The sequence below is a fragment of the Carettochelys insculpta genome, chromosome 10 (genome assembly GCF_033958435.1).
Source record: "Carettochelys insculpta isolate YL-2023 chromosome 10, ASM3395843v1, whole genome shotgun sequence".
Classification (NCBI taxonomy): domain Eukaryota; kingdom Metazoa; phylum Chordata; order Testudines; family Carettochelyidae; genus Carettochelys; species Carettochelys insculpta.
In genome coordinates, this window is record NC_134146.1 from 81,248 (window position 1) to 106,061 (window position 24,814).

General features: G+C 46.6%; 1 protein-coding gene across 11 annotated transcripts in view; it reads left to right on the forward strand.

Annotated features, from left to right (window-relative positions):
• The window catches only part of SCLY (selenocysteine lyase), a 78,069-nt gene that overhangs the window by 18,070 nt on the left and 35,185 nt on the right, over nucleotides 1-24,814 (forward strand). For all 11 annotated transcript variants that reach the window (XR_012646779.1, XR_012646778.1, XR_012646780.1 and 8 more), the window contains 4 exons: nucleotides 9,018-9,101; nucleotides 12,007-12,109; nucleotides 12,582-12,657; nucleotides 13,519-13,684. Coding sequence is in view for 8 of the 11 variants with exons in the window: in XM_075003977.1 (XP_074860078.1) it covers nucleotides 9,018-9,101; nucleotides 12,007-12,109; nucleotides 12,582-12,657; nucleotides 13,519-13,684 (429 nt within the window). In the remaining 3 variants the exon portion in view is untranslated. The remainder of the gene's footprint in view (nucleotides 1-9,017; nucleotides 9,102-12,006; nucleotides 12,110-12,581; nucleotides 12,658-13,518; nucleotides 13,685-24,814) is intronic.

Genomic DNA, 24,814 nt, shown 5'->3' on the forward strand with positions numbered 1-24,814 from the left:
AGAATGTGCCTGTGATTCTGTGAATAACATGGTTAGGTCCAGTGATGGTATCTCCAGAATACATATGTGGACAAAGTTGGCAATGAGGCTTGTTGCAAGGAAGAGTTTCAGGATTGGTAGTATTGTGGTATAGCCTGTGGTGGCTGGTGAGAATCCTCATAAGGTTGGGAGGTTGTCTATAGAGGAGAACAGGCCTGTCACCTAGGGCCTTCTGGAGTGTAGCATCCTGATTTAGGATAGGTTGTAGGTTTTTAATGATGTGTCACAGTGGTTTGAGTTGGGGGCTGTAGGTAATGACCAGTGGTGTGGTGTTATTGGCTTTTTTGGGCCTATGTTTCAGTAGTTGGTTTCTGGGTATTCATCTGGCCCTGTCGATTTTGGTTTGTTTTTTTTTTTTTACTTCTCCCAGTGAGTAATTCAGGTTTATGAATGTCTGGTAAAGATCTTGTAGTTTTTGGTCTCTGTAAGTAGGATCAGAGCTGAGCAGGGCTTGACTGTAAATGATGGATCTTGTGCGTGCAGGATGGAAGCTAGAAGTGTGTAGGTAAATACAGCGGTCAGTGGATTTCTGGTAGAGTGTGGTACTGATCAGGCCATCCTTGATTTGTACTGTGGTATCCAGGAAATGTATCTTTCATGTGGAGTGCTCAAGGCATCAGTTGATGGTGGGGTGCAGATTGTTAAAGCCCCCAATAACAAATTATTTTGTTAGTCTTTAAAGTGCTACATGACTGCTTTTTGTTTTGAAAGAATACAGACTAAAATGGCTATCTTTCTGTCACTGTCTAACTGAAGGAAAAAATTCAACTTGTAGCAAAACAAGACTGCAGCATAAGCCCTTGTTTGTTATTAGCCGAAGGAAATTTTTCACAGTGGTTCTGGGTGATTTAACTGAAATTCTCAAACCACTCATGGAAGTCATGCAGCAAAATCTGCACAGTACTTTGACGTGTGTGTGGTGGATATAAGTTTTAGACAGCATTAGTTTTGATCTTGAAAAATGGCCTTTGTAATTCGTAAAAGACCCAGAATAAAGCACAGCATAATCATAGAAAATCAGAGGTGGAAGAGTCCTCAGGAGGTCATCTAGTCCAGTGTTTCTTAAAACTTTTTGAGACCACAAAACACCAAACAATAATTTTTTTCAAAAACAAATTCTCAGACCGTAAAAAAAGCAGATAGCAATATATACAGGAAAAACCAAATGCAGTAGTTTAATCTGTTATCATAGCAATGAAGAAGTAATGTATCTGTTTTTAATAACAGTAAATATATCGCTATATGATATACATGTATACGATAAAAAATGTCAGATGCTCGCAGCACACCTGTGCATTGTTCATGGAATGCCAGTGTTCTTCTTCGAGTGGTCCCTGTGGGTGCTCCACAGTAGGTGTTGGGCTCGCCCGGCGCTGCAGATCAAAATTCTTCTAGCAGTTTCCACTGGATCACGCATACACCGATGCGCACCGCTCCCTTGTGCGCCCTCAGTCACGTGTGCAATCCGGTCCCCGCCAGTTCCTTCTCAACTGCCAATGGCTGCAGATGGAATCCGCTCAGGCTCTAAAGCCTCAGACAGATAAGATAGTTGTTTTACTTGTTAGCTTGTTGTTTTTACTATTATACAAAAAAAAAAAAAGTAGGGGGGGAAAAAAGCATACAAAATAGTAGAGAGAAGAGGAACAGAGGGGAGAGGAGCGGACAAAGAAGGCTGTTTAAGCCGTCCGCTACCCTGAAGGCTGTGAATGTTATTTGGGTTGTAGAAGGCACTGATTAGCATCTAAGTACCCTATTAACAGTAAAGACTCACCACGATGGCTTCCTCAGGGTTTAAGAAGTGTGAGTCATGCCGCGAGGCTATGCTGGCCTCTGATGGGCATAGTGCGTGCATTCGTTGCCTGGGGGAGTCCCATGTTACCCAGAAGTGTTCGCACTGCGCTAAGCTTACAGCCAGGGCCGGGAAGGACAGAGAGATGAGCCTCAAAATGATCTTGTTTGATAAGGTCCTCCAGCCTGAGCCGCCGGAGAAGCCTCACACAGAAGGGCCCTCTGAGTCACATAAAAGGAAGGCGGCGTCTTTGACCCCCTCTGTGCAAAAGAAGAAACTCTCCCTGACTTGATCCTTGCCGGCGGTTCCAGCAAGCAGGACGAGCGGAACACAGAGCCCTCAGCCGCGGGCTGATGAAAGCGGCAGTGCGGTTGCGCACGTGGCCGGGACCAGGCCTCCAACTATGCAGCAGTCGGCACGGAGGGCGCCAGCGCGGCAAGCGCCGGAATCGGCGGCACCACCTCACATGGCACTGGCTATCACGGCGCAGGGGCACCCAGCAAGGGGCCCAGCAGCACCGGAGGAAGCTACACGCGCGGCACTGCTTATGACTGTACCGAGCGCGGCGCTGACAGCGGGGCCGAGATCCCCGGCACGGGAGGGGGCAGTGCCCACCCTGCAGGGGCGGGGGAAAGCTACAGCCAAAACCTGGCACCTCAGTCCATCTCCAGACAGGGCTGCGATGCCCTTATCACCCAGCCCCCCCGCCCCCCGAGATACACACGCCGCGTCGCTGGGCGGCAACTCCACCGGCTTATTTCGGACCTCCCTCTCTGTTCCTCAAACCACCTTCACCTTGGCTCAGGCCACCTTCACCCTTTTTGGGCATGGATCCCTATGAGTACTGTCACCATTATCAATGTCGTCACGGAGATCCCGCTCTCCCAGACATCATGGGTACACTCTCCGATCGTGGTCCAGGTCTCCATCACCAGGCCCTTGTCCATTTTGTTATGGCCATCCTCATCATACTGAATACCGACATCAGAGGTCTAGATCCAGGGGCAGATCCCCTCCCACTCCTCGCCAATAGTCCCGTGTACACTCTCGCTCTGGGAGAGGAACGCAGCTGTCCTAGGGAGAATTAGGTCCAGAGTCCTGAGACTTCCCTTCACAGCCCACGAAGGAGCAAGCATACCAGCGAACTCGGGAACCAGAGGACTTGGGGGAGGTTTATCCCAGCGGTTCCTCCTCATCCTCCCCAGATGAGGCAATTGTCCCTGGGGATGTCTCCCCTCCGGATGACCTTAAACAATGCCAAGAGCTGTTCAAAAGAGTAGCATACACACAGGACATTCCAATAGCAGAGGTACACGAGAAGCATCATAAACTCCTGAAAAATTTGAGACCCCCGGCTTCATCTAAAATTGCTATCCCACTGGACGAAGCCATTATGGAGTCATCCACTAACATATGGCAGACTCCGGCCTCTATTCCGCCTACGAATAAAAGGGCAGATAAGAAATACTTCGTCCCAGCCAAGGGCATGGAATTCCTGTTTAGCCACCCACAGCCCAATTCTTTGGTGATCGAAGCGTCCCAGCAGAGGTCGAAGACGCCTCGGTACAAATCAGGGGGGTCAGATAAAGATGCTAAGAAATTAGAGCTGTTCAGCAGGAAGGTCTACTCCTCCTCTACCTTATTATTGAGAATGGCAAACTACATGGCACATTTATCAAGCCATAACTTTGACAATTACTCTAGACTCACCTCTCTCATGGATTCCCTCCCGGAGGACAAGAAGCCAGTGTTAAAGGCGATCATCCAGGAGGGCTACGTGGCCTCGCGAACGGGAGTTCAGATTGCCCTGGACGTGGTGGACACAGCGGCACGCTCAACAGCCGCAGCAGTGGTAATGCGTAGGGAATCCTGGCTCCAGACGTCTGGCATCCCCAGAGATCTACAGGCGAAGATCATGGATCTTCTCTTCGACAAGCAAAAGCTGTTTGCAGAATCAACCGACTCGGTCCTCCACTCTAGCAAAGATTCGAGGGCCACACTTAAGACCTTGGGTATCTACACTCCTCCATACAAGAAAAAGAAATGCTATCCTCAGCAAAGGCGCTATGCTTACCAACTACAACGCACACAATATCAGCGAGGCTATGACCAAGGGCGCCATCAACAGCAGCAACAGTACAGGGCCCCCAGGCAATGTTCTCAACAAAGTCGCACAACCTCGGGGCAAGCCCAGAGGCGGGAAATTTGACGGGTACGTCGAGGACTGCACTATCAACACCATCGCTCAACGCCACTCTCACCATTCCACTCCCAATGGCAAAAGATCACAACAGACAAATGGGTGCTGGAAATTATAGCCACGGGTTACATGATCCCCTTCCAGTCACTACCACTGACGAAACCTCCCACCCGGCCTCTTCTCAGGGAACCTTCTCACGAGGCGAGGCTGAAGCAGGAAGTAGATCACCTCATGTTCATAGGGGCAGTGGAAATAGTGCCAGAACAATTCCAAGGGAAAGGTTTTTACTCACGCTACTTCCTAACAGAGAAGAAAACAGGAGGCTGGAGGCCGATTTTGGACCTACAGGGCCTCAACCGATACTTGCGCAAGCAGCACTTCCGGATGATTACAGTTGCCTCCATACTTACGGCACTGGACGATGGAGACTGGCTTGCAGCCCTCGACTTACAAGACGTTTACTTCCATATAACAATCCACCCGGCACACAGACGCTTCCTCCGCTTCACGGTCGGCGGGGAACATTTCCAATGCAGGGTTCTTCTGTTCGGCCTATCCTCAGCACCCAGAGTCTTTACCAAAACCCTGGCAGTGGTATCAGCTTACCTGCACAGGCAGGGCGTGTTTATTTTTGCATATCTGGACGACTGCCTACTGAAAGGGGCCTCAAAGGCAGAGGTTCTACGCATGATACGCGTCACCGCGAACATGTTTACTTTGCTGGGCCTAGTTATCAACCTTGCAAAGTCAAAGACCGAACCCACGCAAGATATAGAATTCATAGGGGCGCGCATAAACTCTATCGCATCAAGAGTATACCTGCCCGACGCCCCCTTCCGCACCATCAAATCCTTGGTGCAAGTCATGATGTACAGCCCCGCGGTGCCAATCCTAACATGCCTGCAACTGTTGGGGCATATGGCAGCCGCCACGTTTGCGGTACAGAATGCCAGGTTACACATGCGAAGCCTGCAGCATTGGCTGCAAGTGTTTACAGACCGGCAGCCCATACTGTCCACAGGGTAGTATCGCCCACGACGGAGGTACGGAAGTCGCTAGCGTGGTGGGCAGATCCCAAGAACCTGCTAGTGGGAGTGCCCTTCCACCAACCACAAATTTCCATTTTTCTTACAACTGACGCCTCCCACATAGGATGGGGAGTGCACATTGGCAGCAAGGTGTGCAAGGGCTATGGTACCCCGCAGAACAGACACTGCACATAAACATACTGGAGCTCAGAGCAGTGTTCAATGCATGCAGACGTTTTCGGAAATACCTGCACGGCAAAGTAGTTGAGATCAATACCGACAATACCTCCACCATGTTCTACATCAATCGACAAGGAGGGGCACGGTCCCATGCGCTATGCGCAGAAGCAGTCTGATTGTGGAATTGGTGCATTGCCAACAACATAACATTGAAAGCCTCGTACTTGCCGGGCGCCCACAACGTGAAGGCAGACCAACTGAGCAGGTGCTTTGCACTCACGCACGAATGGCAGATCCGCTCCGACCTGCTACAACGCATATTTCGCACCTGGGGGTTTCCCCAAGTCGATTTGTTTGCCACCCAGCGCAACAAGTGCCCTCAGTACAGCTCCAGAGCAGGAATAGGGCGGGAGTCCCTGGGGGACACCTTCATGATCTCATGGAAGGGCCCTCTGCTCTACGCGTTTTCCCCCCACAACGCTTCTCCACAAGGTTCTGCAGAAAGCCAGAAGGGAGAGAGCTCGCATGATACTCATGGTTCCAACTTGGGACCGACAACAATGGTTTCCCCTGCTTCTGCGCATATTGGATTGTCCACCACTCCCCCTACCGGTAGTGCCGGACTTACTCACGCAGGCTCAGGGGTCCATAGTGCATCCGCACCCTCAGGGACTCCGCCTACAAGCATGGTTAATCCATGGCTCAGCGCCTTAGAGAGCATGTCTATGGAGGGGGTAAGGTAAGTCTTACAGTGTAGCCAAAGGACCTCCACCAGGAGGACTTACGAACAGAAATGGACACGCTTTACCGCCTGGTGCTCTGCCAAACAGTTAGCTCCTCTTGATGTTCCTATAAGTGTAATTCTAGAATACCTGCTGGATCTCAAACGAGACAGGCTCTCTCTATCCCTGCTAAAGGTCCACCTCGCAGCTATATCAGCTTTTCGGCACAAAGAGGAAGGGCCCACCGTATTCACCCATTCTATCGTCACAAGGTTCTTGAAGGGGCTGGTAAACCTGTACCCTCCTCGAAAACTGCTACCACCGTTACGGAGTTTGGACTTGGTACTCCACACGCTATCGGGACCACGCTTCGAACCATTAGCCACGGTACCCCTCCAACTCCTTACCATGAAAACGACCTTCCTTCTTGCAATTACGTCAGCCCGCAGGGTGAGCGAGCTCGCAGCAGTGATGGCAACGCCGCCCTGCACGGTATTCTCAAAGGAGGCAGTGATCTTACGGTTACACCCAGCCTTCGTTCCGAAAGTTTCCTCGGAGTTCCACATTAATGAACCAATAGTATTACCCTCATTTTACCCGAAGCCTCACAGCTCCAGCAAGGAGGCGCGCCTGCATCTCCTAGATGTGAGGAGGGCGTTTGGCCGTTTACATAGACAGAACTAAGCCCTTCTGGAAAACGGACAGGCTTCTGGTGTCTCTCGCTCCCAGATCGAAAGGGGAAGGCCTCTCTTCCCAGAGAATTTCAAAGCACATTGTGTCCTGTATAAAACTGTGCTATGAGCTTCGAAAGACCCCTTTGCTAGCCCCGCCCAGGGCTCACTCCACCAGAGCAGTGGTGGCATCAACGGCCTTCTTTAAGGGAATCGCGTTGAAAGACATTTGCAGAGCGGCGACCTGGTCATCCTACGACACCTTCGCCAAGCATTATGCCCGCCATTGGGTGTTCGATTAGGATACCCGTCTGTCGACAGCAGTCCTCTCGGGGGCAAGCTGCACATAAATCGAGTACCCACCTCCTTACTTGGGGTTACTGCTGGGTAGTCGCCTACTGTGGAGCACCCACGGGGACCACTCGAAGAAGAAAGAGAAGTTACTCACTTGTAGTAACGATGGTTCTTCGAGATGTGTCACCGTGGGTGCTCCACTACCTGCCCATCCTCCCCGCTTCGGATCTCTGTCCGGTGTTTTTTCAGGAGCATCCGGGGCGGTTGGTCAAGGAACTGGCGGGGACCGGATCGCGCACATGACCGAGGGCGCACAAGGGAGCGGCATGCATCGGCGCATGCGCGATCCAGTGGAAACTGCTAGAAGAATTCTGATCTGTGGCGCTGGGAGAGTCCGACACCTACTGTGGAGCACCCACGGGGACACATGTCGAAGAACCATCGTTACTACGAGTAAGTAACTTCTCTTTCTGTGGAATATAGTTTAAGAAACGCTGATCTAGTCCATCCAGTTGCTCAAAACTAGACCAAACCCAACAAAATCATTCTAGCCAGGGCTTTGTCAAGCCTTGCCTTAAAAAACTCTAAGGATAGAGATTCTACCATCTCCACAGGAAACCCATTCTAATGCTTCTGTCTTCCTAGTGAAATAGTTTTAACATCCAACTCACCTCCTGCAACTTGAGACCATTGCTTCTTGTTCTGTCTTCTGCCACCGCTGAGAACAGCCTGGCTCCATCCTATTTGGAATCCCCTTTCACATAGTGGAAGGCTGCTATCAAATCCCCCTCCCCCCGACCTTCTTTACTTCCAAAGACTAAATAAGCCCAGTTTCCTGAGTCTCTGTTCATAAGTCATGTTTTCCAGCCTCCTCCTCATTTTTTGTTGCCCTCCCCAGACCCTCTCCAGTTTGTCCACATCCTTTCTGTAGTGGGTGTCCCAAAATTGGATTCAATGCTACAGATGTGGCCTCTGAATAGAGGAGAATAATCATTTCACTCTGTGTGCTGGCAATGCTCCTACTAATGCAGCCCAATATGGCATTAGCCAGTGGCATGTTGGGCTGCTTGATCTGCTGTACCTTGTATTTCCACCTCTGTACTCCTTCTGTATCCTAAACTGTCCTGTGCATCAGCATTTGGGGGAAGACTGCTACAAAATATTTGCATTCACTTGTGGAATAATAGCATATTGAAAAACTATATTACCCAGAAGAAGGTATTTATAAAGAGGCCAAACCTAAATGACGCTTTCTGGTGTATGGAGCCGTGATTAGGCAATGTTGGACGTAGGGCACTTCCCCACCCACTGTGGACCTCTGTACCAAGTTTGTGAGAGGGGCAAGGGGAAGGGTGAGAGCCCATGCACAGTTTGATATCCGGGAAGCATTCTCCAAAGTAGCTGAGTGAACTGCATAGTGGCTTGGTTTGCCAAACTAAGACCAGGACTTTGTAAGGAGCCTAGCTACCACTTTGGAGACAGATTTTCAAAGTGCTCATTATGCTGAATGTAGAGCTATTGTGAAATCTGTCCCCACGTCGGACAAACAAATGTGCTGGTACTTGGTTTCTAAAAGTTCACTTTGGAGGAGAAATGCTGTGAGGGCCCAGATCATGTAGAGTTTCACCAGATTGGGGGTTGTGCCCCATTGATGGTGGTTACATTACCCTCAAGGTGGCTTCCTTTTTTTGCCTTGGGGTTGAGTACCTTAAGAACACTAAAATGCCAATAGTGGAACAGATCCAAGGTTCAGCTAGACCAGTATCCTTTTTCCTAACAGTAGCCAGTGCAAATTCCACCTTGGTGGAATTAGTTCATTTTTAAGCCAAAATGTATTTCTACCTGAACTGAAGTTCAGAAGCTGAGTGTGGACAATAAGGGACAGATAACTTTGTTGCTTGTTTGGTTCATTCTCTTTGAAGTATCTGGCACTGGCCACTGTCAGAAGACAGGACACTGGGCTGGACAGACTGTAGGTTATTTTTATGGTGTATTTCTAGGGGATTATTGTTATTTCCACATGATTGTCTCCAGTCCTTGTGTTTACAGTTGCAGACAAATGTAGAATCCATTTGTTCTCTTCTCCCCATTCAGGCTGCTGAGCTGGTGAACAAGAACTGCGAGGATTATGAGGCTCACATGAGGGAGCTTCGGGATTACCTGGAGGAGAGACTAGAAGTGAGCATACCTAGTTCCTGTTAACGTTTATGGATCTCTGGGCAGCCTGCACAGAAAGTTTCTGAGAGGAGGAGGAGGAGGAGAAAGCCTGTTTTTTGAATGACCCAGCAATTTGGAATAATGATGACAAAAGTGTCTGGCAGGGAGATACCCACTGATGGTGTGCTCTGGGTACTGACATGGGGGAGGAAGCAGTGAGATGTAGTAAGCTGATCAGGGAGCACATATGTGAAAGTGAAGAAAGGGGGAAGAGGCAATGAGCTAAGAAGGGTAGGTGCTCAAATTGTTATGCTTATACAAAGCAACAGGATTTTTTTAGAGGGATAAGGCAGGAACACCTCATTTATTGAGAATACAGCACCATCATATTATATACTCACAGGCATAGACACACCATACACTGTCCTGTGTTTGCTTAGAGTTACTAAAAGATGCTCACTCTAATCCACTGGCCAGATGAATTAGATGCGAGTGTGGAGCCATGTTCTGTTGATCTGGATCAGTGATCCAACATTGTCAAGATGAGAAGAACTCAACTCTTCAGTGGTGCATAGTTCTGGATCTGTCCCACTGCCCCAGGCACCATGAGTCACCAGTCAATGGCAGATGGGTTTGATCCATTTCCGCTGCCCCAGGTTTCTGTGTGACTCATCATCTGTAGGTGGGATTTAATCTTCAAAATAGCTATGCTAATGTCCATTTTGAAGAATACTAATGAGGTGCTGCAATGCATATTCAGTGCCTCATTACCATGTCGCCAGCCATGGCACTTCAGAATTGCTGCTTTTTGCTCCCACGTGGCTCGTCCAGACGGTGGTCCTTTTTGATATGATGCTATGCATTCCTCCCCCCATTTCAGAAATGCTAGATGCTGTTTTGCCCCTAGTATTGCTAAATTGTAGCCCTTCTGCAGTAGCCATTATGGCCATTTAAAAAAGGCTCCAGAGGAGACCCTGGCAATTATAGACCGATAAGTCTAACATCACTACCAGGCAAATTAGTAGAAACAATAGTAAAGAATAAAATTGCAAGGCATGTAGAAGAGCACGAATTGTTGGGCAAAAGTCAGCATGGTTTCTGCAGAGGGAAGTCGTGTCTAACTAATCTATTAGAATTCTTTGAAGGGGTTAATAAACATGCGGACAAGGGGCACCCAGTGGACATAATATACCTAGATTTCCAGAAAGCCTTTGACACGGTCCCACACCAAAGGCTTTTATGTAAATTAGGCGGTCATGGGATAGGAGGAAAGATCCTTTCATGGATCGGGAATTGGTTAAAAGACAGAAAACAAAGGGTTGGAATAAATGGTAAATTTTCACAATGGAGGGGGGTAACTAGTGGTGTTCCCCAGGGGTCAGTCCTGGGACCGATCCTGTTCAACTTGTTCATCAGTGATCTAGAAAATGAGGTAAGCAGTGAGGTGGCAAAGTTTGCAGATGACACCAAGTTGTTCAGGACAGTCAAAACCAAAAGGGATTGTGAAGAACTACAAAAAGATCTCAGCAAACTGAGTGATTGGGCAGCAAAATGGCAAATGAAATTTAATGTGGGTAAGTGTAAGGTAATGCACATTGGAAAAAATAACCCAAATTACACGTACAACATAATGGGGTCAAATTTAGCTACGACAGATCAGGAAAGGGATCTTGGAGTTATAGTGGATAGTTCTCAGAAGACATCCACGCAGTGTGCAGCGGCAGTTAGTAAAGCAAATAGGATTAGGAATTATTAAAAAAGGGATAGATAATAAGACAAAAGATATCATACTTCCCCTATATAAAACTATGGTACGCCCACATCTTGAGTACTGTGTGCAGATGTGGTCTCCTCACCTCAAAAAAGATATATTGGCATTAGAAAAGGGCGACTAAGATGATTAGGGGTTTGGAACGGGTCCCATATGGGGAGAGGCTAGAGAGACTGGGACTTTTCAGTCTGGAAAAGAGGCAATTGAGGGGTGATATGATAGAGGTATATAAAATCATGAATGGTGTGGAGAAAGTGAACATAGAAAAATTATTTACCTTTTCCCATAATACAAGAAGTAGGGGACACCAAATGAAATTGATGGGTAGTAGGTTCAAAACTAATAAAAGGAAATTTTTCTTCACACAGCTCACAGTCAACCTGTGGAACTCCTTGCCGGAGGAGGCTGTGAAGGCCAGGACTCTATTAGGGTTTAAAAAAGAGCTCGATAAATTTTTGCAGGTTAGGTCATAAATGGCTATTAGCCAGGGGTAAAGTATGGTGCCCTAGCCTTCAGAACAAGGGCAGGAGATGGATGGCAGGAGATAAATCACTTGATCATTGTCTTCTGTTCTCCTTCTCTGGGGCACCTGGCATTGGCCACTGTCGGCAGACGGGATACTGGGCTGGATGGACCTTTGGTCTGACCCAGTATGGCCATTCTTATGTTCTTATGCATGAATCATGGGAAGGCAGGATTGGCCAGGCCACTTCCGCAATACGCTATTTGCCTTCCCTGGAACTCTCACTGCTGCCGAACCTCTTCCAATGGGGGTTGGAGAGGGAATATTAAATCAGCTTTGCAGGATCTGCAGCTTTTTTAGGGTGACTCCTGCACTGGGTTGTTTTCTGTGGTGGCCTGAAAGTCTCCTGGCACCAGTGTAGCCAGAGTGAAGTACCCATAGAGCATTGGTGGATTCCCCACAATGTCTAAAGCTTGTCTGTCTCAACTTGCTGGCTCAGTGCTCTAATTACCAATAAGCCCAGGCCATGTACATGTCAAGTCCCAAGAGGCCTTCTCAAAGCACTAGTGGTGAATGGAATGAAGGCTTACAGGGACGCTAGGGCATTTGTCATGCAGTCCTTGTGCTCAGCTGCTTCCTACTAAGAGCAGAACAGTCTGCATTCATAGAGGTGTTACTGTTTTATTTTCCAGGCTTCGTTTGGAAAGCAGAGACTCTACCTTAACAGTCAATTTCCAGGTGCCAAGCGGCTCTGCAATACTTGTAACTTTTCTATCTCAGGGACAGGATTGCAAGGTATCTTTCATATATGCTAGCCATGTTCATCCTTTTGTCTCTCTGGGACCCCAGTTCCCCTTCATGCTGACTCCCTGCTTCTCCTCTTGTGCTGTCGGGCTCTGAAGGATGCATTCCATGCCCACCTCAGCCATGGAGCAGGAGACCTGGCAGTGCCAGACACAGACCTGCACAATCCTGAGAGAGCAGCTTATTGATTGGGGGTAGGCATCAGGCACATGGCTGAATCACCAGAGTTCCCTCGTCTCTGGAGAAGTATGTCAGACCTGCCGGTGCCAGGCATGGATCTCTTAACTTGAGAGCAGATTGAAAAATAATTCTGCCAAATTGTTCATAGCTTGGGCTAAAAGGGTTGTTTGAAGGATAGGGTGATCGTCTGCATATGGGAGGTTTAAAGAATGTTCCCTGCACTATCATTCTGCATGATGAGTGTGCTGTTCTGAGTGGGGCCTGTGCTTTGTCTCTTCTGCAGGGCGGATGGTGCTGTCCCGTTGCAGGAGGCTACTTGCCAGTGTTGGTGCTGCATGCCACTCAGAAGAGGGTGACCAGTAAGTCATCCCAGTTGTGGTACTGTTCTCCTGCGAGTAGAGTACTCAGGATGAAGAGGATTGAGCTTTCACTTTTATGAAATCATTTCCCATAAAACAATTGCTCCTTTGGGATCACACAAGAAGAATACGTGGTCTTGAGTAACCCCAGAAGTAGGTTGAGGATGTACAATACACAAGATCAGTTGCTGAGTAACCAGGATTAAGGTGATGAGAGTAGTTTCTTACTTAGTAGATAGGGTGGCATGATATAACAGGTTAGATGCTCGGATGCTGACTTGCTCCCATGCTGTTGTGTACCATGTCACAGATTGTGCACAGAGAAAACTTGGGAAGCAGGAAGGCCAACCTGAGGAGCTCAGCCTTTGTAAAAGCAGTCAGACTGGAACTATAGGGCACCACGTGATCAGCTGACCATAAGGCAAGAAGTTGCTATAATATTCAGAGCTCAGATTTTGAGTAAGAAACTTCGGTGTTATCACAGAGATCCAGTACCCTTAGTGTCTGTATTTTTAGTGCTCACTACTGCTAGTTTGTGACACTGGTCAATGGCTCACTCCTGGCTGGCTGACATACTGCAGGCTGAGAATACTGTGGGATCATGGTGTGTAGCTGCAGTAGGCAGAGACTAAGGCAGATATCTCATATCACTGTCCTGGCACCTCCCACTGATCAGACTGAACAGCACTGACCAACTCCTGGAAGAATCCACTGCCGCTCAGGCAGAATGACAAGGGTGGTATATAATCTGCCAGTGCCCAGGCAGTTCCACTTGTTGTCAATATTGTAGTGAACTCTACAGGAGAGAAATGTGTTTCCTTGATGTTTAAAGGGTTAAACCCTGCTCTCATTGTTTTCCAGGCCCTCTTCTATCCTGCTCAGCTGTGGGATTCCCTATGAGGTGGCTCAGAATGCCTTGCGGCTCAGCGTGGGGCGGGACACCACCAAGGAGGATGTGCATGTGGTAGTGGACGATCTAAAGCAGGCTGTCGCTCAGCTGGAACAGAACAGAGTCACCTACGATTCAGTAGGGAGAACTGCAGCATGTGGGGAGGGGAAATCTCCGTGAAAGAACAAGACTCTTTGGGCGGGATTCTGCCCTGCCCTGTACCTTGTTTGTCATTTATTGGGTGTGACAAGCAGTCCAGTCAGAACAGGAATGATTTACACCTTCCTTGTCCTAGTGTAAATGATGTCCGAAGATATAGGTCAGTGGAGAATCAAACCTTTAGACTCCTCCCATTCCTGAAGAACTAACTGTTCTTTTCTGGAAGGATATTTGAGTGTGACAAGTAATGCCACTACTTACACCGGGTAACTTTCAAACACTTACTTGTTCTCTGAGAATTTAAAACTCTGGGTTTGGGGTCTGCATTTGGATTTGGGGGTATTAGTGTATTCAGGGGAGAGGCTGTGATTGTGCACAGGAGCATCTGGGTAGTACAGACGAATGAGAGTAAGAGTTTACATTCAGGAGCTTTCTACGTGGAATTAGGAAGGCATGTATGTGTTCCTGGGATAGCAGTATTTGCACATAGGAGGCTATGTGAGGGTGGTAGCATTTATGCATAGGGTAGTGTTATGTTATGTCTTAAGTGTGCCCATCTTAGAATGTAAGTGTGTAGTTAGAAGGTAGTTGGGCTAGTGTATAGGATGTGTGTGCATTCAGAAAAAGAGAAGAGGAGATAAGTCCATCAGGGATGATGTCCCTAATGTCTTTGTCAGAAGCTGAGAATGGATGGCAGGGGATGGATCACTTCATGATAATCTCTTCTGTTCATTCCTTCTGGAGTACCTGACATTGGTCATTATTGGAAGACCTGACACTTAGCTAGCAGGACCTTTGGCCTGAATCAGGAGGACCATTCTGATTTTCTAATGTTCTGAATGTGCAAGCTCCATTTTGCCATCTTTCAGAGCATCAGAATTATTGTAGAATCTGTGGTGCACTCACACTCACTCTGTATGCACATAGTTAAGAACGTTAAAGCTCTCTACTCTTACTCTCTACTCTGAACTTCCCCATGAAGGAAACAGGCTTTCCAGTACTAATGAAAACTAGGAAAAATTTAAATGTGTCTTTCCAGACAAGGAGGTTGTCAAGCAGGGTTGTTATTTCCCAAAGAAGGTTTGAAGCATCTCTCAAATGAGAGGAATATAAGATTTACTGGACCACATTAGATCTTTGATCTGTTGTTGGATACCTTGCCTCCAACTGGCCGATACCTGATGTTTCAAAGTATTTGTTGGTACTGAAGGAACTAAAGTACTACTTTAAAATGTTCTTCAAGCTGGGTACTCTTCTTGGTATCAGCTGTGCATTCGTCCTATTATTTTTTTACCAGGGAGTAGGTCCTTCTTTCACCTGTAGATTCTTTGAAGGGAAGGCATTGTCTGTTATGCATCTGCTCCTATGGAGAAAAGTACTTGGCCAGTCAGGTCGTTTCTTTTATTCCTACTGCTAATCAATGGATTAGAACTAAAGGGATAAAGCTGTAACTTGTCATGAGGTAATGCCCTGGCAGGGTGAACTGTGGAGATGGGAAGATCTAATATGTCTATGGTCTCACAGAAAATAAAAGTTATCCCTGTTGAACTGAAACATTTTAATTAAAAGAAAATTTTTCTTCAGAAGTTTTGTTTCACGTTGTGGACACAGGAGTTTGAGACAGTCAGTCTGGACAGTACCATGTGAAAGAGGTAGAAGAGACAAATTTGTTATTAAAAACATTTCTAAGGAAGCCATATCTCTTCACAAGTGATGACATGATAAGGGTCTGGGGAGTGTCCATGAGGGCTTTCTGGTACCCCATTTCAACTTGCAACAGCCAAACTTTTTGAGCACAGTACGGTAAAGTGAGGGTGACTGTTTCAATGTAACCATAGGATATTAATGGGCAAAAATCTCTTCCAAGCCCTACATGCACCCTTTGCAACTGCTGTTAGATGACTGTGAATTGGACTTAAGCCATGCATGAATGTATCTTACCCTAGAGGCCAAGGTCAACAGTCCTGGGTTGGCCCTTGCAGAGGGGAATGAATTTGTGGCCATAGGGGCTAGAGTCATGAGTACTACCACATGAGTTAAAAGCCAGCTGGCTCTCGGCTAAAGCTGTAACACAGAGACTTCACTCTCTCTTGTCAGTGGTCTCAGTGCCTCTGGGGTTGCGTACCCATTGCAGTATGCAGCAGCAGCAGCCATAAGCCTTCCTGCAAATTGAGCTTGAATGTAAGTTGCCACGCTCAGACTGCTCCTCCTCAACCACTTTAGAGGACATCCTCTGTTAGAAAATTAGACTGGAGCGAAGCATTTATGGAGTGACTACAGATTAGAGTTGAGCACCCTGGTAACATTTACCTAGCTGTGCCCATGGCATTACAAGTGCCCAGTTTAACTATTACGATTTTATAATAGATATATAGAAATAATAAAAACTTTGTGAAACCGTGCAGTATGTTAAAAAAGCAGCCCACTTTCCTAATGCTGCTTTTTGCTTTTGTGGAGTTCTGCGTCAAATACTACTGGGCCATAGTTGCATGCTGGGTGCCTGACTTTGCTACTGTTTTAAATCAGTGTCCAAACTTCCTCCTCCATTTGAGCAGGATTAGGCTCAGGAAGGAGCTGATGATCTGTCCTCTGCAAGAGCTGTAGAAGAAAAGGTTAATGTAAAAGCTAGTAAGTGATGAGTGACCCTTGCCACTAAAGAGCTGAGCCCCTTACAGTTTCTGGATTTTTCCAGGTCACCTTTAATAGCAGAAGGTAGCTATAAATATCTGTTTGTTTAACAATTGCTTTTTGGGTGTATTTTGGTGCGGGGTGGAGGTGTTACCACAATCTTGATTTTTGGACCTTGAATTAATTTCACATTAGTGACATAATTAATCCAAAACATGGCTACAAATAGTGCCCTCCTTGATTCTCGATAAACAAATGCCAAGACAAATCCAAAACCCTTAGTCAGTGTGGACTGGTCTAGTGTGAGCCCAACCTTAGGAAAACAAATAAGGGAGTGAAGACTTGGAGAAATGAGCCATACAGCCTTTCATTGCTAGGTACCTGGTCTGAATCCAACCCTAGTTGCTACTACAATGTGTACTGACAATGTTTTCAGTTTGGCTTGCATATGTGTGTGTGTGTGTGTGGGTGGTTTTTTCTTGTCGTCTTTTTTCTCTGAGTGCTGTCCCCATTCTGCACAGACAAACCTCGGTAATACTATGTAGTGCCTTCAGTTCTGAAGGCTGGAACGTTATTGCCTTGGTAATGCTGTTTGGGCTGCCCTGTGCTTCTTGAAGCTCTAGTATTATTAGCGGATAGTGCAGTATTTTAATTCATCAGACCTTGTGATGTTACTCATAAATGAAGACCATAGGAACAGTTCAGTGACAAAGGTACTTAGCCAGGTTTACCGGCATCAGTACACAGTCCTATCACACTGACTCCCTGATTATGGGTATGCTAACACACCATTGTTCTATGGCAAGGAACTAGTAAGTCAGCTTCCTTCACCTGACCAAAAGACTAAGGTAAAGTACCCCTATGTTGTTAGACTACAGCAAACAACATATACAATTCACACCACCATATGTATTTCATGGCATTTCTTTGTTACCTCCCCTTGTCCCAGATGTCTAAAAGGAAACACCCCTATTCATTATTTTTGTCAACCCACCTTATTGTGTACTAGGCTGGGTATATTCTGTATATTTACACAAATATCTACAGCAAAGTAACTAGCAACAACTCTGCCAAGTTCCTGGACAGTGAACTGGAAAGCCTCTGCTTTAATACATAACCTGGTTTTGGTTCACAGCCTTGGTTTCAGACCTCAGATCTTTCATCAGGCCCAGTGCTGTAGTTTTTTTCTCTCCTACATGTGGCCATGCAAATAGCCACCTAATTGTAGATATTTTAAAGTTGCTGCATTGTTACACTTTTGAATATAGGGTTTTATCTGACAGAAGGAAATCTTCAGGCATGATCCCCAACTAATGTAAATGGACATTTATCTACTGAAGCTCATAGAGTATTACCAATTTACACTTGCTTAGGATCTAGTCCTCTAGTTTTTTGAGTAGCGTGAAGTAAACATACTACTTTTTTGGTATGAAAGCTGCCTGATATGAAAACCAAAGCCATGGATTATGGCACATTCTGAGCAGTTTAATAATAAAATAGTTTTTCAGTGGATCAAAATATTTTGCAGTTTTGTAACTCATATGTTCTGTTAATCATTTGTGACTTGATGGTTGTTAGACAATAACTGTGCAGTTGAGCTTTAACTTAGTTTATGACAATGCCCAATTGGGGAGCAAAGCTAAGAAAGCTTTTGTCTGTGTAGCAATTCCCCTTACAATTTTGGATCTTGTTTGCATCTGAGCATGTTTGTTACTACCCAGGTTGCTGGATGGGTGACACCATATCCCTGCATTTTCCGCCACATCCCCTATCTTAGCTCCCTCTGCTTTCCATGTGCCCCCTACTGTGTCTTTTCATGTAACCAAATACTGGCAACTTCTGCTCTGCACATACAAGAAGAGGTTTGGAGAGAGAAAAAGGAGCTTCACAGGGAATGGAGACAACTGTGACTACAAGCAGGGGTGCTCAAAGACTGGAGGACAAAGGGCAATTTTATCTGACAAGGAAGGGGATTGACAGCATTAGGACACTGCAAACAGATGATACTCTGGGCTGGGACATCAGGGACTCCTTGGGTGTGGGGAAACAGGGAAGTTAGAGTTCCTGAAGTTCCTGCTACTGCAGGCCAAGCTTTCCAGGAACCAAAAAGCCAAGTGTGACTGCAGCACAAGATGCAGCAGCCATAGGAATGGTGGGTACAACTTGCAGCTAGACTACCAGCAGGGAAAGTCAGGCTTCAGGAGGGAGAGCAAAAGGAGCAAGTTAGGGGTTTGTTTTTAAGGAATGTCTTGCATAGCTCCATTCAGTAAGTTTGGCTTTATCCAAGGAGCTGTAGAGCAGAATGCAACCAGGTCAGTAACTCTTCAGGTACAGTTTGTCAGTGTCAGCTGGTATTGGCGTTTCACCCCCACCATTAGAGTGATGATATCTTGTCTCTGCAGCATCTTGCTACCAGCACAGGAGAGAGTTACTTTTATATTTACAGTTACATTCTCTAAGCCACATTTGAATATGAGTTGAACCGAATTTGCTACAATCTCTTCCTGTGTGTAACTTTTCTGAGACTTAAAAGTACTCCAAACTTCTGGATTCATTATTCCTTAGGCAGCTAGTGTTTTATTTAAAAAAAAAATAGACTTGACCATCTGACATTAGAGGGGTAGAAGGAAACGCTTTCAAGGTAGATTCCAGCATAAAGCTGTTATTTATGACACTACATGGACAAGCAGTGTTCTCCCTGAGACAAAGCTGCATCAGAATTAGAAAGAGGCCTACTCCCAAGGCGAATGATCATCAATGGCCTGTGCTCCAAGATGTAGGTGTGAAAGAGGCTTACTACTGCTCCCAGGAGTGCAATCAATGCCACAGATGTTTGGTTTGCTTGTGTCTCTAGGTCACAGCCCACGGCTTCACAAAACCCTGGTTTGGATAACTTAGTTGGAGTTGGTCCTGCCTAGAGCAAGGGCTGGCAATCTCTTTCAACCCTTATCTTCTGTGATTCTATGTCCTTGGGGCTCTGGACACTGTTGAGGGGCTCTAGGTTGCTGTGAGGCACTATCAGGTCTCCTTACATATGTTGAGAGCTGTTCAGAGAGTGGAACATCCACAGAATTAGTTGGCCAGACTGACAGACAGGTGTGAAAAGGCAAAGAGGATAGTCTCCATGCTAAGGCACAGAGTGGAACCTCAGGGTGACTTGTGTATTATGCAGGATTGTCCCTTTACAATTCATTGTGTCCAAGTCTTAGGCTTTCCCTTGAAATTTTCATTGTTTTTCATATTATTTACAAATCTGTAAAGAAAATTAACTCAATATCATGGACTCTGATCCAGTTGGGCCTGAAGTAATCCAGGGGCCTTGGGATCATCCCTGGATCTAGTACACAGTCCATGTGCCACCATGAGAAGGGCACCAGTTTTACAAGCTGTCATGGGCAATGGAATTCTGCTCACTGAAGAGTCTAGCTCTAATGCCATTAGTGAGTAAAAGTGCATTTTAGGAAGTAGATTTTTAACCTGCTTGTGAATGGTGATATGAGAGGCAAACTTGGATTTTCTACAGTGATCAATTTCTGAATAATAACCCTCTTTAAAACAGGAGCCATAAGTGGGGTGGGGGAGAGGTCTTGTTTAAGCTATGCCTTTTTGAGTTAAATTCCGCATAATTCAGTAAGCAAAGAGGGTGGAGCTGGTGGTGGTGTTTCTAAAGCTAAGCAAATTATATTGGCCATATTGATAATAAGCATGTGAACGGTTTTCTATATAACAAACACTGATTTGAGTGTCAAGGGCAGATCCATAACATTCCATTCAGCTGCCAGATTGTGAATGGGCTATCATGCTGGGGTCCATGTCAGATATAGAGGGGGGAAAGGGGATAGAATACAATAACAATGTGGCAGCCCAGAAGGCAGTGGGGTTTTTTCCTTTCTTTTCCCCACAAGCTCCAAATTGTCCTTTTTTCTTAATGGTTTCTCCACATTTCCTTGTACGGGTTTCCTATTCAGCTCCTCTTTTTAATCTCTACCCTGGTGCATTAATGCATTGGCTGGATTTGGTTTATGTTGCTGCTGACAGGCACACTGATGTGGAGTGTGAGGCGGAGGGGGGCACTGGGACAATTACATAGGGGCCTAGCATTTCAAAGGGACCCAGAGCTCTGGCCACTGCCCCTGTTACTTTGGCAGCAGTGGCAGCCTAGGCTTCAGGCCCTTTGAACTGCCACAGCAGCCCTGCATGGCTGAGGGGAGGGGGCAGCACAGTGGTCCAGGTGCTGCTAAGGGCTGACTGCCCTAGGCCCCACTGCTTCTGGAGCCCACCTGGCCCCATGTCCACGGTGGATGTCAGCCCTGCTGCTGCTGGGCTTGCATTTGGACGCCTGTCTCCAGTGCTGGATTAAAGGCATAAGTGAACTAAGCCACAGTGGAGGGCCTGCCAGTGAGGGTATGTGATGGGGCTTAACCTGCAAAGCAAAGGAAAGGACTCACTTAGTCATGCTGTGCACCGGCAGGTCGGGGGTCAGTAACAAATTTCTTCCTAGATAGAAGAGGCAGCATTAAGCTATGGATTGATGGGGGGAGAATGCAAAGAGGAGGGGCCTCACAAACAGAGGAATCCTGAGCTAAGGTCCAAAAGGGTGAAGGAATTGAAGCTGTAAAGAAGACCAAATTCTCGTGTGAGATGGCCAGAAAGATGAGTCACAAGAGCCCCCGTGAGAGACTCCAGAGGAGGGACTTGCTGACTGTTGTAGCCAAGGAAATGGCCACCCAGAGGGAATGTGAAAGTCCCCTGCAATGCTGCATCCAGACACAAGGAAGTGTCCTGGAGGTAGGGCTTGATTAGGGATATTTGCCATTGTGTGTTGCAAGTGTTCAATTTCCTTTCCACCTCACCCTGGTTCCTATTAATGTTCCATCCTCTGATGTCCTGGGCTGTGCCATCTTTCCGACTTGAGGGGTCCACCAGTCCCAACCATGAAAGGGCAATGTGCTGGTCGCATATTTACTCTCCTTAGTACCATTGGTGCTGGGGAAAGATGGCAGCGCTAACCTGGTAGGTGAATTTGTTGCCCCACCTGGCATCCTGCCAAAGAGCCAGAGAAAGTCCATCTCATCTCTTGCACTTGAATTGCTGTTAATAAATGGGAACACTTTCTGTCTCTGTCTCTGGCCAGAGATGGGAGGGGGCAGATGGCTGGGAAGGCATCTGCTGGTGCATTGGTCCATCTATCCTTGCCTCTCGGGGTGGTGTGGGTACCCAGGGAGCCATTAGCAACATGCTGATGCAAAGCTAACAAGGAGCCTTTCTGGAAGAGTTGGTGTCACAATGGAGAATGAAGATGTTCAACTGCAGCTGTGATTTTGCACAGCTTTCCATGGGCTCTGCTCTTTGGCAAGCAGGAGACAATGGCAGCTGCAGAATGGACATGATCTTGCAACAGGTGACCTGAGAAACCAGGTCTGAAATCCTGATCAGGTTCTCAGGTTGTCTCTAAATTGTTCTTTTAACAAAGTGTGATAAACCCTTGGTACAGCACAAAATTTGGAGTGGGTACTTCTGAAACTGGAGCCCTTCCTTACTGCTGAATTTTCAGTTGAAATATCGATGTGAAAAATCTCTCCATCAACTCTCTAGCACTGGGCTGATCAACACGGTGCTGTTTGCATGTCCTGTCAACAGCCTGGCTTCAAGGACTCTGAATCACTGTAGCTTTCCTCCTTTTGCTCACAGTCTGACAACAAACCACAGTGCCTTGCATTTGATCCAAGACTGCCTTGAAGACGGTGTGCTGATTCCTTCTCTCTGGAGCCTTTCAGCTGGGGGTGATTCCTTACAGCATAAGCATGGGAATTAACTTGGACACACTTCAACACTGTTTTATAAACTGGCCAGTAGGAGGCACCTTTCCAACAATGCTGTCATCTTGTAGTATCCTCTTCACTTGGCCACACAAGTTGATGTGTGTTACTCTTACAATGCAAAAAACAAGCAGTCCTATAAGCACCTAAAGACTAACACATTTATTTATCAGGGTAATGAGCTCTTGTGGGTAAGACTCACTTCAGATTCAAGTAGAAAATAAGAACCCAGAGTTTATATAACAGGGAGGAGGTGAAGGAAGGAGAAGAAGAAGAGAAAAAAGAGGGGAAGGGAGTAATCTGATATTAATAGGGAAAGCAAGGATTGTGGATTTTCCATCATTAGTTTTTTCAGGTGTCTTGTCAAAGCCCTGGCTGGGATGATTTAGTTAGGGTTGGTCCTGTTTGAGCATGGGGTGGGACTAGATGCCCTCTTGAGGTCTCTTCCAACCCTAATCTTCTATGATTTCTGTAACAGGAAATAAATCATCTTCCTCAACTGGGAGCCATAAATCTAGTCCCCTCCCAGCATGGAGGGAAGGGCTTTTACTCTCATTATTTTCTGATCCAAAAGAAATCCTGGACCTTCAAAACCAAACAGGTTTGTCAAATTGCTGTACTTCATGCCAGTTACCCTTCCCACCATTATCCGAGCACTGGATCAAGGGGACTGGTTCTCTGCCCTCAACCTCCAACACACATACTTTTCATATCAATACATTCCGCCCACAAACAGCTTCTCCAGTTCATCATGGGGACTGATCAATAATCAATACAATGTACAAGTTATTGGACTGTCTGCAGCTCCTCCCATGTTCTCTAAGGTCCTTGAGATAGTCGCTGCCTGCCTACCCAAAAAGCGCATCATCATCTTTGCATACTACTATGACTATCTCCTCTAGGCTTCACCTGAAACCAACTCCCTTCGTACTGTCTTGAATGGCAATGGATCTTTTCTCAAACTCTAGCCTTTTCATAAACTTGGAGAAATCTACTTTGACACTAGTACAACCTGTGGTGTATCTGAAGGCACAACTGGAAGCCATACCAGAACCTTCTTTCCAGCTCACAGATTTTAACTATAGTCAGTCGTATATCCCCAATGTTTACTTATCCCCAAATCTCCGGTAGGACATGTCTCCAGCTACAGAAGCCACTCGTGGGCCATGTCTACACGTGCCCCAAACTTCGAAATGGCCATGCAAATGGCCATTTCGAAGTTTACTAATGAAGCGCGGAAATGCATATTCAGCGCTTCATTAGCATGCGGGCGGCAGCGGCGCTTTGAAATTGACGCAATTTCGAAGCGCCGCTGCCGCCCGCATGCTAATGAAGCGCTGAATATGCATTTCCGCGCTTCATTAGTAAACTTCGAAATGGCCATTTCGAAGTTTGGGGCACGTGTAGACGTAGCTGTGATGACGAAGTACACGCTACTAAAACATACTGTCCTATCATCTGCAGTAAATACTACTCCAAAGCCGCAGTCCTCCAATGAAGGGAATTATTTTCTAGTCACCTACAGTGGAGCATCCACAGGGGCATCAGCTGAAGAAGCGGAGAGGGCTACTTGCCCTGTGTAGTAACTGAGTTCTTTGAAACGTCTGTTCCTGTGGGTGCTCCACTGACTCCTCTTCTCTTCTCCATACCACACAGTGCTGTGTGTACACCCTGCTCATGGCATGAGATGAGGGTGTGCATGTGTAGTCTGGCGTATTATATATGAAGATCTCCAATCCCAAGTGCAGGGGCCAATACGAATCCTACAGTGAAGCAGGCATAGGGATATGCATCTTGGAGCACCTCAGTTACTGCACAGGGTGAAAACGAAAAGCAGTCGAGTAGCACTTTTAAAGACTAGCAAAATAATTTATTAGGTGAATTAGGGTAATTAAATTAAAATTAAACTCAATATTTAAACCCTTAAATATTGAGTCTGTTCTGGTCTGGCTATGGTCTGAAGAAGTGGGTCTGTCCCACGAAAGCTCACCTAATAAATTATTTTGCTAGTCTTTAAAAGTGCTGCTTGACTGCTTTTCGTTTTGATAGTGTATAGACTAGCATGGTTCCCTCTCTGTTACTATTCTGCACAGGGTGAGTAACTCTTGCCTTGTGCAGTAGTGCCCTTAACTTAGATAACTGCTCTCAAGTTTATCCATCTGCTGTACTTCCATGGAGCAATCATAGCTCAGCTCAGTTTTTACTTAGACAGGCTAAACAAGCCATCCCCTTAATGCAGGCAATCAGCATCTTTGAATATCAAATCACTTGTTTAGATCCCTGGCTTCACGAACATAAGAATGGCCATACTGGGTCAGACCAACAGACCATCCAGCTCAGTATCTTATCTTACAGCAGAAGCCAATGCCAGATGCCCCGGGGGGAGTGAACAGAGCAGGTAATCATCAAAATGATCCCTCTCCTGCCAACCTTTACCAGCCTCTGAAAAACAGAGGCTAGGGACGTCATTCCTACCCATCCTCACTAATAGCCATTGATGGACCTTGTCACGACTTTGTCCACACTCTGGCACTCAGCGTGCAGAAAGTGGGGGCCCGCAAAAATCTTAAAACACCTTGGCTATACAGTAGACCCCTGACTTAAGCATAGGTTGTGTGCCTGGGCAACCACACTTCAGTAAAATTTTGCATAAGTTAGGGAT